Here is a 16,830-nt window from a genome sequence, read left to right as displayed (position 1 = left end):
TAGACCCATAACAAAAAAAGAGATTGAAAAGGTAATCAAAAAGCTCCCAAGAAAAAAAAGCCCTGGCCCGGACAGCTTTACTGCAGAGTTCTACCAAACTTTCAGAGAAGAGTTAACACCACTACTACTAAAGGTATTTCAAAGCATAGAAAATGATGGAATACTACCTAACTCATTTTATGAAGCCAGCATATCCCTGATACCAAAACCAGGTAAAGACATGACAAAAAAAGAAAATTACAGACCTATATCCCTCATGAACATAGATGCAAAAATCCTCAACAAAATTCTAGCCAATAGAATTCAACAACATATCAAAAAAATAATCCACCACGACCAAGTGGGATTTATACCAGGTATGCAAGGCTGGTTCAATATTAGAAAAACCATTAATGTAATCCACCATATAAATAAAACAAAAGACAAGAACCGCATGATCTTATCAATTGATGGAGAAAAGGCATTTGACAAAGTCCAACACCCATTCATGATAAAAAACTCTCAGGAAAATAGGAATTGAAGGAAAATTCCTCAACATAATAAAGGGCATCTGTACAAAGCCAACAGCCAACATCATTCTAAATGGAGAGAGCCTGAAAGCATTTCCCTTGAGAACGGGAACCAGACAAGGATGCCCTTTATCACCACTCTTGTTCAACATTGTGCTAGAGGTCCTAGCCAGAACAATTAGGCTAGACAAAGAAATAAAGGGCATCTGGATTGGCAAGGAAGAAGTAAAATTATCTCTATCTGCAGATGACATGATCTTATACACAGAAAACCCCAAGGAATCCTCCAGAAAACTACTGAAACTAATAGAAGAGTTTGGCAGAGTCTCAGGTTACAAGATAAACATACAAAAATCACTTGGATTCCTCTACATCAACAAGAAGAACATCGAAGAGGAAATCACCAAATCAATACCATTCACAGTAGCCCCCAAGAAGATAAAATACTTAGGAATAAATCTTACCAAAGATGTAAAAGACCTATACAAAGAAAACTACAAAGTACTAGTGCAAGAAACTAAAAGGGACCTACATAAGTGGAAAAACATACCTTGCTCATGGATAGGAAGACTTAACATAGTAAAAATGTCTATTCTACCAAAAGCCATCTATACATACAATGCACTTCCGATGCAAATTCCAATGACATTTTTTAAAGTGATGGAGAAACAAATCACCAACTTCATATGGACGGGAAAGAAGCCCTGGATAAATAAAGAAGAAGAAAGTGGGAAGCTTCACTCCACCTGATTTTAGAACATATTATATAGCCACAGTAATCAAAACAGCCTGGTATTGGTACAACAACAGGCACATAGACCGATGGAACAGAATTGAGAACCCAGATATAAATCCATCCACGTATGAGCAGCTGATATTTGACAAAGGCCCAGTGTCAGTTAATTGGGGAAAAGATAGTCTTTTTAACAAATGGTGCTGGTATAACTGGATATCCATTTGCAAAAAAATGAAATAGGACCCATACCTCACACCATGCACAAAAACTAACTCCAAGTGGATCAAAGCCCTAAACATAAAGACTAAAACGATAAAATCATGGAAGAAAAAATGGGGACAATGTTAGGAGCCCTAATACAAGGCATAAACAGAATACAAAACATTACTATTTATGACGAAGAGAAATTAGATAACTGGGAGCTCCTAAGAATCAAACACCTATGTTCATCTAAAGACTTCACCAAAAGAGTAAAAAGACTACCTACAGATTGGGAAAAAATTTTCATCTAAGACATCCCTGACCAACGCCTGATCTCTAAAATCTATATGATTCTGTCAAAACTCAACCACAAAAAGACAAACAACCCAATCAAGAAGTGGGCAAAGGATACGAACATGCACGTTACTGAAGAAGATATTCAGGCAGCTAACAGATACATGAGAAAATGCTCTCGATCATTAGCCATTAGAGAAATGCAAATTAAAAATAAGATGAGATTCCATCTCACTCCAACAAGGCTGTCATTAATCCAAAAAACACAAAATAATAAATGTTGGAGGGGCTATGGAGAGATTGGAACTCTTACACACTGCTGGTGGGGATGTAAAATGGTACAACCACTTTGGAAATCTATGTGGCGTTTTCTTAAAAATTTAGAAATAAAACTACCATACAACCCAGAAATCCCACTCCTCGGAATATACCCTAGAGAAATAAGAGCCTTTACATGAACAGATATATGCACACCCATGTTTATTGCAGCACTGTTTACAATAGCAAAAAGCTGAAAGCAACCGAGGTGTCCATCAATAGATGGTATATTCACACAATGGAATACTACGCATCGGTAAAGAACAGTGACGAATTTGTGAAACATTTCATAACATGGAGGAACCTGGAAGGCAGTATGCTGAGTGAAATTTAAAAAAAAATTAGTCAGTTGGAAAAGGACATATACTGTATAAGACCACTATTATAAGTTCTTGAGAAACAGTATAAACTGAGAAGAACACATTCTTTTGTAGTTACGAGAGGGGAAGAGAGAGGGAGGGTGGGAGAGGGTTATTTACTGATTAGTTAGTAGATAAGAACTACTTTAGGTGAAGGGAAGGACAATACTCAATACAGGGAAGGTCAGCTCAACTGGACTGGACCAAAAGCAAAGAAGTTTCCGGGATAAACTGATTGCTTCAAAGGTCAGCGGAGCAAGGGCGGGGGTTTGGGACTATGGCTTAAGGGGACTTCTAAGTCAATTGGCATAATAAACTCTATTATGAAAATATTCTGCATCCCACTTTGAAGTGTGGCGTCTGGGGTCTTAAATGCTAACAAGCAGCCATCTGAGATGCATCAATTGGTCTCAACCCACCTGGATCAAAGGAGAATGAAGAACACCAAGGTCACACGATAACTATGAGCCCAAGAGACAGAAAGGGCCACATGAACTAGAGACTTACATCATCCTGAGAGCAGAAGAACTAGATGGTGCCCAGCCACAACCAGTGCCTACCCTGACAGGGAGCAGAACAGAGAACCCCTGAGGGAGCAGGAGAACAGTGGGATGCAGACCCCAAATTCTCATCAAAAGACCAGACTTAATGGTCTGACTGAGACTAGAAGAATCCCAGCGGTCATGGTCCCCAAACCTGTTGGCCCAGGACAGGAACCATTCCCAAAGACTACTCATCAGACATGGAAGGGACTGGACAATAGGTTGGAGAGAGATGCTGATGAAGAGTGAGCTACTTGTATCAGGTGGACACTTGAGACTGTATTGGCATCTCCTGTCTGGAGGGGAGATGGGAGGGTAGAGAGGGTTAGAAACTGGCAAAACGGTCACGAAAGGAGAGACTGGAAGAAGGGAATGGGGCTGACTCATTAGGGGGAGAGTAAATGGGAGTATGTAAAGTAAGGTGTATATAAGCTTATATGTGACAGACTGACTTGATTTGTAAACTTTCACTTAAAGCACAATAAAAATTATTTTAAAAATAATAATAAAAAAAACAGGGTCAGTGATTAAAGTGATTAGAATGGTTTTAATTAAATGCAACTTTTTTTTATCTGGTAAACTACCTTACTTACCCGTAAATTGTGGTTCAAAATGCCTGTGTATTTTCTAGGTTGTGTCTGTTCTGTTTTTCTCACCACCTACTTCCTTAGAGTAGCCATGGAGGGGTGTGGGAATAAAGAACATGCTAAAGATTTATAGAGTCAACTTTTACCTTTTAATTTATTTATATCTAAATGTTTTTGGAAGGTGAACTTCACAACTAGCAGAACCTTTTTGTGTGTAGTGCGTGTCCCCTAGTGCCCTGGGATAAATGAAATTAATGACTATTTAGCTAGCAGAATCTGAGGGGATTTTACTGGCCACAAAGTGTACCACATTTCTTGGAACTCAAATGTAACTCAGAAAGAGACATTCATAAAAGCTCATCAGTTTCAAAATTATAATAATTTCCTAAGTCACCTTCTCATTATTTTCTTTTTTTTTTAAGGAGATTAGGAAACCCTGGTGGTGTACTGGTTAAGAGCTGTGGCTGCCAACCAAAAGGTCAGCAGTTGAATCCACCAGGCGCTTCTTGGAAACTCTAGGGGGCAGTTCTACTCTGACCTATAGAGTTGTTATGAGTCGGAATCGACTCAGTGGCAACGGGTTTGGTTTGATTTTGGTTTGAGATTAGAGTGGAAGGGACCTATGTGAGGAGCCTACAGCCTTCAAGGTCTGTCTTGGTTTTGGTATCACCCTTTCACATTAGAGAAATTCCCCAAGCCAAAGCTCAAAAATCTAAATTACAAATTTTATATACCGAATTGGGAAAAACATTCTTTACTTTAACTACCTATAGCCTTCTTTATAGGGGTCTCTATCTGGGATCAAGATCTGGAAGCCCTTAATTATCTGGCAATGGAAAGAACAAAGAAAAGCCATTATACAGCCATTATGGCGTCTCATAGCCTTGCTGCCTTTAAAAACCCTGTCAGGGATTGCAGAGAAGTTTTTTCTGACTTAACTGACAATTCTGTTTTAACATTAGACCTCCATGTGATACACCTTAAGAAGGAAGTATGAGAGGAGAGGGAATAGACAAGTACATATAGTTGAGACTGTTGCCTCTTTTCAGGTCTGCCTTGTAACTGTGCTGATCAGTTTGTCCCCGTGTGTGGGCAGAACGGGCGCACATACCCCAGTGCCTGCATTGCTCGCTGTGTGGGTCTCCAGGACCATCAATTTGAGTTTGGATCCTGCATCTCAAAGGATCCATGTAATCCAAATTCTTGCCCAAAAAGCCACAGGTAAGTCAAACGGCTCTTATGATCTATGTACCAGGCAGTAGAATGCAAAGATGAATAAGAAGTGGTGTCCACACTAAAGATATTGGAGCGTAGAGGGAAAGAGAGCCAGGTAAAGCATTTGATAAGCAGGCTGTGACTGGCAGCACAGAAGTCGAGTGGTTAATGAAGCCTGGGGAAGGGCCTAGGAAATACCCCAGAGGATGCGAATCCAGAAGGATGAGTAGGCAATTGCAGGTGATAATTTGCAGTGGCAGAAAGGTGGTGTTGGTGAAAGCAGAAACAGTAACAGGAACAAAAATCTTGGTTGTTGGAAATGAGATAGCATAGTGTATGCTGGGAGCTATAGCAGTTCTGTAAGACTAGAACATAAAGTGTGAGGCAAGGAGACCTAGAAAAGGAGACAAGAAATGGGTATATTTTTATTGGTAGCTATTTATGCATAATAGTAAGATGCCCTGGTGGTACACTGGTTAAGCACTCACCTGCTAACTACAAGGTAAGTGGTTTGAACCCGCCAGCCATTCAGTGGAAAAACATGTGGCAGTCTGTTTCTGTAAAGAGTACAACCTTGGAAACCCTCTGGGGCAATCCTGCTCTGCCCTGTAGGGTCACTATGAGTCGGAATCGACTCGACAGCAACAGGTTTGGTTTTTATTATGCCTGATACTAAGAAGAAATTTTCTTCTACTTATATACCTTTATTTTACAGATTGAATATGAGAAATCTCTGGAAATGCATATAAAGTAGGCTACCAGGTAGAAAATTACACACAAAATCCAGCCATTCTGATTGGTGAGCTGGGGTAAGCATCCTGGAGGAGGTGGTGTTCTAGCTGGAAACTGGAGGGTAAGGAGGACCGCACTGGCTTGGCAGGCTGAGGATGCAGTATGGGCAAACGTGTGGTGCGAGTGACACTGCAGGCAGGAGCCAAGGATGCATGGAGTAGAAGTGACATGAGCTGAGACTAGACAGGTGGATTGGGCTCCAGTGATGGAGGCTTTGAAGTCAATAACGAATGAAACATTTTCAGGTGTTTGATTTTCTGCTAAGAAGCCCTGATGGTGCAAACAGTTAAGTGCTCAGGCTGACGGCTCAGACTCACGCAGCAGCTCCACAGGAGAAAGACCTGGCGATGTGCTTCCCTAAAATATTACAGCCTAGGAAACCCTATGGGGCAATTTTACTCTGTCACATGGAGTTGCTGTGAGTTGAAATCGACTCAATAGCACCCAACAACAATTTTCTGCTTGAGTCCCTGGGTGGTACAAATGGTTAATGCTCTTGGGTGCTAATCAGAAGGTTGGTGGTTCAAGTCCACCCACAGGCACCTTGGAAGAAAGGCCTGGGGATCTACTTACCAAAAAAATTAGCCATTGAAAACCCTATGGAGCATAGTTCTACTCTGACACACGTGAGGTTGCCATGAATAAGAATTGACTCGACAGCAACTGGATAATTTTCAGCTTGGTTAATATGAGCCTGTTTTGAGAGGAGGCTTTACTTTATGTCCTGAAAAATTCAGAGCGAAAGCTTTCAGTTTTTTGAAATTACTTTTCTTAGGCTCCTTTCTCTACAACTTCCTCACTGAGCTCAGGATATAGTTGGCCTGGGCTTAATGATGGCATTCTGTATGTGGTGGCCACCATGCAAGTGTGCTGTTGACTTTCTTAGGCTTCAGTCTTTTGAAACTGGAGTTTTGGGTTAGAACTGGACTTTCTGCTTCCTCAAAGAACTGAGAGGAATACTTTGCAGTGCCACAGTCTTTCGCTTATGAAGGATTTTGTAGAGAATAAGCAATTGCTTCCCTGTTTGAAAAACTCTGGCACAGTATTAAAAACAAACAAACCCGTTGCCATCGAGTCAATTCCAACACATAGTGACCCCAAAGCACAGAGTAGAACTGCCCCATAGGGTTTCCAAAAAGCACCTGGTGGATTAGAACTGCTGACCTTTTCGTTAGCAGCCATAGCTCTTAACCACTATACCACTAGGGTTATGGAGGGAGGAAAACATTTTCTTATGTGTTAAAAGAAAATGGCAAAGAGAACTGGTTGCCTGTCTAGCAAAGTTTATACCATGAAAACTAAGCCCAGAAAGTTTCTTTGGAAAGAAGACAAGTTGCTGTGCATAAGGAAAGCAAGGCTAAAGCAATAAGCCGAAAGGATTATATAGGTCATGTTGGGAGGGAGAAATGAGGGTTGTTTTGATTTTTGTGTGTTCATTTGTTTGTTTGGTTTTCTTCATTTTCTTACCTTTCTGAATAAAGTTGTGTTGCTTTTTTAATAAAAGCAATAAAAAGAGATCTGAAAGTCAGAAAGGCCTTTTTGGATACAACACAAACCAATGTAGAAGAAAAGATTGAAAAATTTGGCTACATGAAAACCAAAGTTTTCTGCATGGTAACAGGCAAATGACAAACTGGGATGAAGATTAGCATCATATATCAGAGAAAGGGCTTATGTCCTTACAGTATAAAAATATAAAGAGCCCCTACAAAGCGATAAGAAAAAGATCAACAACCTAATATAAAGTGAGCAAAGATCAACCTACTAGAAAAATGGGCCAAGGACATAAACACAGAAAAAAGAAAAACAAGTGGTTCTTAAATACTTGAAAAGATGCTTTTATTGGGGTAAGTAACTCTAGCTACTGTATTCCTCCTCTCCCCCACACCGCCACCAAAAAACAGCTGAATGACAGCAAGAACAGTGAGTTTTATGGTGTTTTAATTTTCCCTAGTCCCATCTTCCCACCAAAAAAAAACCATTGCCAATGACTTTTTTCCAACTCATAGCAACCTTGTAGGACAGAGTAGAACTGCTCCCATAGGGTTTCCGAGGAATGGCTGATTCAGACTGCTGACCTTCTGGTTAGCAGCCAAATGCTTAACCGCTGTACCACCAGGGCCCCCATCTCCCCACAGCCATCCCCAATCCAGCTCCACGATAGGCTTAACAAAAAAACACTGCCATCCGTCGACCCTATAGGACAGAGTAGAGCTGCCCCATTGGGTTTCCAAGGCTATGAATCTTTACAAGCAGACTGCTACATCTTTCTCTTGTGGACCAGCTGGTGGGCCCACAGCCAAGCGCTTTAATCACTGCACCACCGAGGCTTCTTAAAATAAATAGGCTTGAAAACCTGCAAACCATGGTGTTAAAAAAAAAAAAAAAATACAGCCTAGCTGTCACCAGCAGAGGGCAGAACAGGATTGGAGCTCTTTCAGAGCCTCATTCCTAAAAAAGAGAACTGTTAATTATCTGACCTGTCTGATGTTCTCTGAAGCCCTGGTGGTGCAGTGGTTAAGAGTTTCAACTGCTAACCAAAAAGCTGACAATTCTAATCCATCAGCCGCTCCTTGCAAACCCTGTGTAGCAGCTCTCTGACTTACAGAGTCACTGTGAGTCAGAATCAACTCAACAGCAAGGGGTTTGGTTTGGGTTTTTGGTGGTTCTCTTAAATGACACAATCATCCTATTAGGCACAGAAAAAGCATTTGACAAAATCCAACACCCTTTCATGATAAAAACACTAGAAATAGAAAGGGAATTTCCTCAACCTATAAAAGCCATCTATGAAGAACCCACAGATAACATCATACTTACAGAGAAACCGAAAGCCTTCCCTCTGAATTTTTCAGGACATAGAGTGACGCCTTCTCTCAAAACAGGCTCATATTAACCAAGCTGAAAATTATCCAGTTGCTGTTGAGTCAATTCTTATTCATGGAAACCCCATGTGTGTCAGAGTAGAACTATGCTCCACAGGGTTTTCAACAGCTAATTTTTTTGGTAAGTAGATCCCCAGGCCTTTCTTCCAAGGTGCCTATGGGTGGACTTGAACCACCAACCTTTTGATTAGCAACCAAGAGCATTAACCATCTGTACCACCCTGGGACTCCAGCAGAAAAATGTTATTGGGTGCTGTTGAGTTGATTTCAACTCATAGTGACTCCATGTGACAGAGTAAAACTGCCCCATAGGGTTTCCTAGGCTGTAATATTTTAGGGAAGCACATCGCCATGTCTTTCTCCTGTGGAGCCACTGGGTGAGCTCGAACTACCAACCTTATGGTTAGCAACTGAGCACTTATCCATTTGCACCACCAGGGCTTCTTAGCAGAGAATTAAGTACCTGAAAATGTTCCACTCATTATTGACTTCAAGGCCTCCATCACTGGAACCCAGCCCACCTGTCTGGCCTCATCTCATGTCACTTCTACTCCATGCATCCTTGGCTCCTGCCTGCAGTGTCACTCGCACCACACGTTTGCCCATACTGCATCCTCAGCCTGCCAAGCCAGTGCGGTCCTCCTTACCCTCCAGTTTCCAGCTAGAACACCACCTCCTCCAGGATGCTTGCCCCAGCTTGCCAGTCAGAATGGCTGGATTCTGTGTGTAATTTCCTACCTGGTAGCCTACTTTATATGCATGCTTGACTCTTCCAGTCTTGTAAGCTCCTGGGAACAGGGGCTGTTTCCAATTTATCTCTTGCTTTCTCCTCAACCTCCTGTGCCTAGCCTAGTGCTTTGCTGGGCTCACCACAGTCCCTCCTTCCATTGGCTCACAGTGTTGCATTTGTGTTTTTCAGATGCATACCAAAACCACAAGTTTGCCTGACAACATTTGAGAAATTTGGATGTAGCCAATATGAGTGTGTGCCAAGACAGCTCACCTGTGACCAGGCCCGCGATCCTGTTTGTGACACAGACCACATGGAGCACAACAATCTCTGCGCTTTATACCAAAGAGGAAAAACTCTCTCTTACAAAGGCCTGTGCCAGGTATAGCTGTTTGGCTGATGAACCAAAGTACACTAAGCATAAGATTGTTTATGATCTTTTATATAAGAATCGGCAGTGAGATTCCTGGAATCTTAAGTCTGGAGAACTCAATCCTCCACTAAAAATGAATCATCCCCAAGACTGGCTTTTTCTCCTGCCTCTGGAGGGCTGTCTTGGTACTGTGTGTGCTTTTGTGTACATCGTGTGTGAGCAAGAGGAGAGAGTGGCTTCTTACAGAGCACTCCTAGGAAAAGAATTTGAAGTTTCACATTCATGGCTTGCAGCAGCACCATTTTCACTTCTCCTAGTTCTGTGGGTACTCACTAGAAAACAAATCAGGAAGAATGTGAGGTAAAACAACCAAGAAAAGACTTTTTTTCCACTCTTCCTACCACAGTCCCACCTTCTGCAGCACTGAAAATTGAAAATTTCTCTAAAACCTAATGTCTTTTTATAATAGCTTATTTATCGATCTCTTGGGGCTGTGGAATCTGCATTCACGTTAAAAAAATAACCATGAGGACAACTCCCACTGGAGACTTCCCACATGCACCCACTGACCTATGTGCTGGCCGCATTCCCTGGGGGATTCCCATGTTTGGGCCCAGAATCCCCTGCCCACAACCAGCTAACAGCTGACATGATTGTTTCTCATTCCCTGGTCTTTGTGGTCAGAAAAAAATCCCTTCAGCTTGTCTTTCCTGTACTTGTTTTCTCTCAAAGCTTCTGTCCCAGTTGCATTTGTACCTTCTAAAGATTGAATTCCCAATCTTCTCTTCTACCTTGTCCCCTCTTCCTGGCTGTGATTTTTCTCTGACATATTCCTAACCCAGCTGATGGATCCAGGTTCTACCTGCCCCGCTCTTGATTGCCCTATTCTTCTCTCTGGGTATGGGAGTCTTCTCATCCCATACCCAGTGTGAAATGACAAGACCTCCACATCTGCATGAAGATTGATCTTGTTTTCTTCAGACAGCCATGTCTGGGGTACTAATACAAGCCCGGAGGGAGAGAGGATTTTTATCTCCTATCAGTTCACGTGAAATGAGCACCCAAGCCTTAGAGAGGCTGAAAAAGCAATTTCTTCAGCTTATCTTGGGATATCCCTGTTGTCCCCATTCAGCCCATCTCAGGAACTTAACAGGATCCCTGGAATTTATGTCTGTATCATTTTTCTTCCTAAAAATAGAGAGGTCTGCTCCACACTCTTGGTTAGGAAAAGTATACCCTAGAAGTTTCCAGGCTCACTGTGCTTTATTTGCCTCCAGCCCTTCTGCAGAGACATAGAGCCCGTGTGTGGACACAATGGTGAGACCTACAGTAGCGTGTGTGCAGCCTACTCGGACCGGGTGGCCGTCGACTACTATGGACCCTGCCAGGCAGTCGGGGTCCTCTCAGAGTACAGTTCTGTCGCCGAGTGTGCTGCTGTGAAGTGTCCTCTGGTTTCAGCAACTGGGTGCAAACCCATCGTCCCACCCGGTAGGATGGGTAGCATCACTCTAGGCTGACCTTGAAAAGCTGTGGGTCCCACTTGAGACTATGTTGGCACCTCCTCCCTGGAGGGGAGATGAGAAGGTAGAGGGGGTTAGAAGCTGGTGAAATGGACACAAAAAGAGAGAGTGGAGGGAGGGAGTGGGCTGTCTCATTAAGGGGAGAGCAATTGGGAGTGTGTATCAAGGTGTATATAAGTTTTTGTGTGAGAGACTGACTTGATTTGTAAACTTCCACTTGAAGCACAATAAAAATTAAAAAAAAAGCTGTGGGTCCCCTTAGACATCATCTGGTCCAGTGGTATTACAACAATATGGCAAACTGTTTTCAAATAAAATCTTACAGTAACCAAGCACCAATTTATAAACAGATAAAGCAGTATTTAAGAATTAAAAGTTCAAATGCATATATTTACTTATTATAAAGTTAATGAATAATAAATTGGTAATTAATGGATGAATAACTAAAGTAGTTTTGATAACCACAAACATTGAAAATTGACAGAAACAGAAGATAGTCATTGTATTAGATTAGCCTTAGCATCTAATTTAATTGTTTTGGTTGCATATAATCAAGAAAGCCTGGTTTCATACAGACTTATAAGCAGCAGCAGTTTTTTCAACAGCTTACCTTATATATAACCTCACACTCTTCAGTTAAACAGGGGCAGGCAGAGAGGCTTTATTCTGAGTCTGCACGGTACAGGTTAGCCTGAAGCCTACCAAGTTCATTCCTTCACCCGTTAATTCATCAAGTATTTATTGAGCTTCCACGGCATGACAGATACTCTTCTAGGCACTGGGGACACAGCAGTGAGCACAACAAAGCCTCTACCCTCCTGGAGACTGGGTCCTGAACACGGAGACAGACCAAACACACGCTACTGTGCAAAACCGTGCTAAGTCAGGTGGCAACAAGCATGACAAAGTGAAACAAACAAAGGAGGATAGGGAGGGCCTGGGTAGGGAGATTACTAATGCATCGGTTACTGATTGCTCTTGTGTTAAAATGTGGTATAATATTACATTTGATTATGCCACATTTGTTATAATTTTTAACAGTTTAAAATAATTTTTAGAATTAAATTTGAATCAAATACTATGGATCCTCTGAAACACCAGCTTCTTCATTTTGCAGAAGAAAACAAAGGCCCAGGGGAAGCACTGCCCTGCCTCGCCCAGTGGGTTTGGAAGCAGAGTCGGGTCGAAGCCCCACATCTCTCAAAAGGCCAGCCCTCTTTGTGCTGTCTTACCCCACAGCTGCCTCCTTGGAGAAGTGGTAAAGGGTGAGAGCAGAGACATAGGAAGGATTTGGATAAATGCATAGATTATACATCCCAGGTTGGTTAGGGAACAGACCTAAATGTGCAGTCATCAGGAAGGACAGTGCGAATGCTCTTACCACAAAGTGAAGGGCTGATCATTTCACCAACTATTCTTAATTCCCCTTGTTTCTAATTCTGAACATACATAAAATGATTTCTGTTAAACAGGTGCTTGTTGCCCGTTATGTGCTGGGATGTTAAGAGTTTTATTCGACAAGGAAAAACTGGATACCATTGCTAAGGTAAATGGCTTTATATACCAGCTGTTGTTCAAATGCTATTCCTAAACCTCTCAGGAGTTTTACAGAGTAGAATGTATTGTCCCCATTTACAATGAAGAAATTAATTTTCAGAGAAGCAACTAGCCGAAGGCCATATGGTTTATAATCAGTAGAACTAGGGTATGGATGCCAATCTATCTGACTCCCAGTCCTGTGCTCTTCTCCTCTAGACTCTGGCTGAGTGGTGACCTGGTCTCCACATGTCCCAGTCACCCCAAAGCCTTTCCTAGAATAGACCTGCTGCTGGCACAGTTAGGGGCTGGAGGTAGAGCTAGGTAGCCAGAGACTAGTAGATGCCTCCAGTTGGCTCCCCTCACACCCGTCCCCATTCCTCCTGAGGGAAACTTCCAGAGCCTTTCACCCTCCCAGGATAGCTTTCCCTTTTTATTACTATTACTTTTGCTGCTCACTCTTGGGGAGACAGTACTCCAGAAATGTAGCTGTCAACGCCTGCCATTACCTAGATAACTATCCTCGTTTTGATTAAAACCTGTATTTTTACAGGAAGGCTTTAATGATCTACCTCTGGCCTCCAGCTCAGAATAGTCACTTTCAAGAAAAGCGCTTTGGGTGAGAGTGTTTATCTTGGCTGCAAAGCTCCACAGTCAGGCCGAATCCATTGTAGTGGATTCTGGAGACTTCGAATTCAGCCGAGCAGAGCCCTGATGAGGTTCCTGGGTCAAGAGTCTCCTTGGCTGGCAGCCTGAAGCAAGTTAGTTTAGGGAGTAATAAGGAATTCTTCTTGTTTTCAGGTAATATATTTTTTTTCTCTTTCTAGGTAACAACCAAAAAGCCAATAACGATTCTGGAAATACTTCAGAAAATCCGCATGCACGTGTCTGTCCCACAGTGTGACGTGTTTGGATACTTCAGCATTGAATCTGAAATTGTGATCCTGATCGTTCCGGTCGATCATTATCCAAAAGCTCTGCAGGTGGGGTTCAGTACACACTGTCAGCCAGTCTTTTCATTTTTTAGTTTGGTGCTTTAGGAGGGGGGTCAGCACAAAGCAGGACCCACAGAAGACTTGGGTGATGAGGAAGTAGAGGCATTTGAAAAGTCTAGCAGGGCAGGAGGGAGAAGAGCTAGGCAGGCTCTGAAGGCCAGAGCTGCACAATGAGCGCTTTTCTGGGTGACTGAGGCTTAGTGCACATTCGACAGCAGAACACGAAGGAGCGGGGAGAAGGGAGAGGTTAGGAGGCTGTGGCTCTGAGCCTGCCGAGATGGAAGGGATCTGAGAAGCCACTGAATCCAAGCTGCTTATTGTACAGCTGAGGCAGCTGAGGCCCAGAGAGGGAGGCACAAGTCATGCAGCGACAGAGCCGAAATAGACTCTGGTCTCCCAAAGGCTGTGCTCCCCCTGTGGAGGAAAATCCCACCGAGCTGGGCTTGTAGGCCCCATTATTCTTCCTCACAATCTAGAGGTGTGTGAAACCTCATTCACGTAGGCCCAAGTTGCAGCATCAGAGAGTGAGGGCTCCAATGAAGGAAATAAATGCAAGTGGTTTGTCAACTGCCATCATAGACCTCACTAAGTCTAATTGTTTTCATCCTCGTGTTTAAATAGCAGTTAAAAGTATATTCCATACAACTGTGTTAACCATGTGAAGATATTCTCTACACGTGGGTAAGGATTGAACAGGATTGTGCAAAAATGAAAATAGTTGCTTGATTAGGGCAGTGGCGTTGTGGATCGTTTCTTTTCTGATTTGTTTTCCATTAATGCTGTTATTATTTATGTAATAAATGAAGACTATAATAAACTGTTACTTCAGCTAAGAAAAGAAAGACTGAGAAAGCATATTCCCTCCGAGGCCACACTGTTGTGGGGATATGTGTGGGATTGATCTGATGTGACCTTTTCACAGACTCTGTGGTTTTATATTAAGAGAATCTGATTTTCCCCTCCCAGATTGAGGCCTGCAATAAAGAAGCAGAGAAGATCGAATCCCTGATCAACTCTGACAGCCCTACTCTGGCATCCCATGTTCCTCTCTCTGCCCTCATCATTTCCCAGGTACAGGTATCCAGCAGCGTGCCGTCAGTCAGCACCAGGGCCAGACCTCCATGCCACTCCTGCCTCTTCCTCTTTGGCCTGGGCCTTGTCTTGCACTTGCTCTCGACACAGAACTGACTACCCGCAAAAGGTGCAACATGTCCCTCAAGGAAATTTTTCCTACTTGTGAGAGACATTCAGGACTGCTAGTGTGTAGTGAGCAGGGCCCACGTAAAAGCACATGTCACCTCTCGTCACCACACAGTGTTTTTTAAATCTACCAATATTGGCAGGGTTATGTTTTGTTTTGTTTCTACAAATGTTAAAATACATTCTTCCAAATACTAATGTATCATTCCAGTGGGTCACTGCGTTATGGTTTCCATTTTACTACTCATTATATAGATCCTCAGATTTATACATCTAAAACAAATTTAATGTCACTGATAAATGAGATGATTTTTCACTTTTTAGAAGGAAAACTCACTTTACTGTAGGTTTCATATCAAAGAAACTTCATTTCAGAGTTTTTTTTAAGTGTTAAGTTTCCCCTAGTGTGTTCGTGTTTGTTTACAGATAATTGCCTACTTTATCCAGAAGCGAGGGGGTCACAGCAAAGAGTTACTACAATCTGAGTATAAAATAATAAAGATAAAGCATCTTTGAAATTCTAATGTAAATCATCAGTCAGATTTAAAGTAATTTACAGAAATTTAATTCAGGAACTCACCTATCGTGTTAAGCAAAAGCAGACTGATTAAATGACACGTAATTATATATTGTAAGTGACTGTCTCAGCTGTCACTGATGTGTGTCTGTGACTTTTGTGAAAGGGAGACGTTACATCACCTCAAAGCATCTTGCATTATGCAATTTTTATATTAACCAGATATATATTCTTAGGTATTCATCTGAGTTGAGTTAGAATTTTTAAATACCAGTCTTTAAACCAATTGCTGCTACTTATATAAGGAGCCCCCAAAAAGTGAAATAATTAGTTCATGTAAATAATAAATGACTTTTCTATTTTATTATGAAGGTGAATAGCCATATTTGTAAAACGACAATCACGTGTGTTAACCCAGTGCTTTCTGTTCAGGAAGACACATTTGCTTTTTGTGATATGCACAATGTAGATAAGTATTATAACTTTTATAAAGAATTGTGGTTTATATATTTAAAAATGTCCATCTAAGTATTAAAATGTTTGCATGTTGTCTAAGAAATTGAATGCTTTGAATGTGTTTCAGTTTGAAATAAGCTATTCAATGTAATACTTCTTGTTTGTATGTACCCAAACTTAGATTTTACATGAAGTATATTTTTCAGTATTATAATATGTACCTTCTGAAACATATAGGGATATGTTTATTATACCAAAATGTTGTTGAAAAGTGGGCACTTAAAGCTTCCAAAATATCTCAGTGCTGATGTAGCATGTTTGTTGCAATTTATTTTTTTCTGTATAAATGTTTTCAATGCAATATACTGGAAAGCTTTTCTATTTTAATAAATATAATTTTATATGATCATGCATGTGTACTTCCAAGCAATGTAGACATTTAAAAATGAAACTGTTGATCACTTGGATGAGCTGTGTCCTTTGACTTGGGATAAGAAGTCATGGAGTGTTAGTATCCCAAGCCAAGGGCCCTGTGTGAGTGGGGTGGGTAGAACAGAGACAGTCAGACCAGACCTAGATGGCCAGCAGTGGCAGAGAGTCAAGTTCAAAGACCCCAGCACTAGGTTTCCAGGACAGAGAGAGCTTCTGGCCCTCTACCACCAAGGAACAGACTAGACAGTTCTACTCCCTATGGCCTTGAGTACCTCCCAGGGCAGAAAGAACTTTAGAATATGAAGACACAGAGCTTATTAATCAGGACCTGAGTGGTTGTATCAGTCAACTTAGGCCAAAACCAGTTGTGGTCAAGTCGATTCCTACTCATGGCAACCCCATGTGTGTCAGAGTAGAACTGTGCTCTTAGGGTTTTTAGTGGCTGATTTTTCAGAAGTAGATTGCCAGACCTTTCTTCCAAAGTTTCTATGGGTGGACTCAAACCTCCAAACTTTCAGTTAGCGGCTAAGCACATTAACCATTTGCACCACCTAGGGACTCCCAACTTAGGCTAAGACCCCAAAATCTCAGGGGTTTACAACAACAAAGGCTTGTATCTTGCTCATATCACAT

General features: G+C 41.8%; 1 protein-coding gene across 1 annotated transcript in view; it reads left to right on the top strand.

The window, feature by feature from the left end:
* The window catches only part of RECK (reversion inducing cysteine rich protein with kazal motifs), an 83,511-nt gene extending 67,367 nt beyond the window's left edge, over window positions 1-16,144 (top strand). Inside the window, exons 16-21 of the mRNA XM_003407590.3 lie at window positions 4,596-4,767; window positions 9,358-9,550; window positions 10,819-11,029; window positions 12,534-12,607; window positions 13,425-13,580; window positions 14,559-16,144. Coding sequence (XP_003407638.2) covers window positions 4,596-4,767; window positions 9,358-9,550; window positions 10,819-11,029; window positions 12,534-12,607; window positions 13,425-13,580; window positions 14,559-14,780 — 1,028 coding nt within the window. The 3' untranslated portion in view covers window positions 14,781-16,144. The remainder of the gene's footprint in view (window positions 1-4,595; window positions 4,768-9,357; window positions 9,551-10,818; window positions 11,030-12,533; window positions 12,608-13,424; window positions 13,581-14,558) is intronic.
* The last annotated feature ends 686 nt before the right edge of the window (window positions 16,145-16,830 follow it).

The sequence above is a fragment of the Loxodonta africana genome, chromosome 9 (assembly GCF_030014295.1).
Source record: "Loxodonta africana isolate mLoxAfr1 chromosome 9, mLoxAfr1.hap2, whole genome shotgun sequence".
Taxonomy (NCBI): domain Eukaryota; kingdom Metazoa; phylum Chordata; class Mammalia; order Proboscidea; family Elephantidae; genus Loxodonta; species Loxodonta africana.
This window is presented reverse-complemented; position numbering and strand designations above follow the sequence as displayed.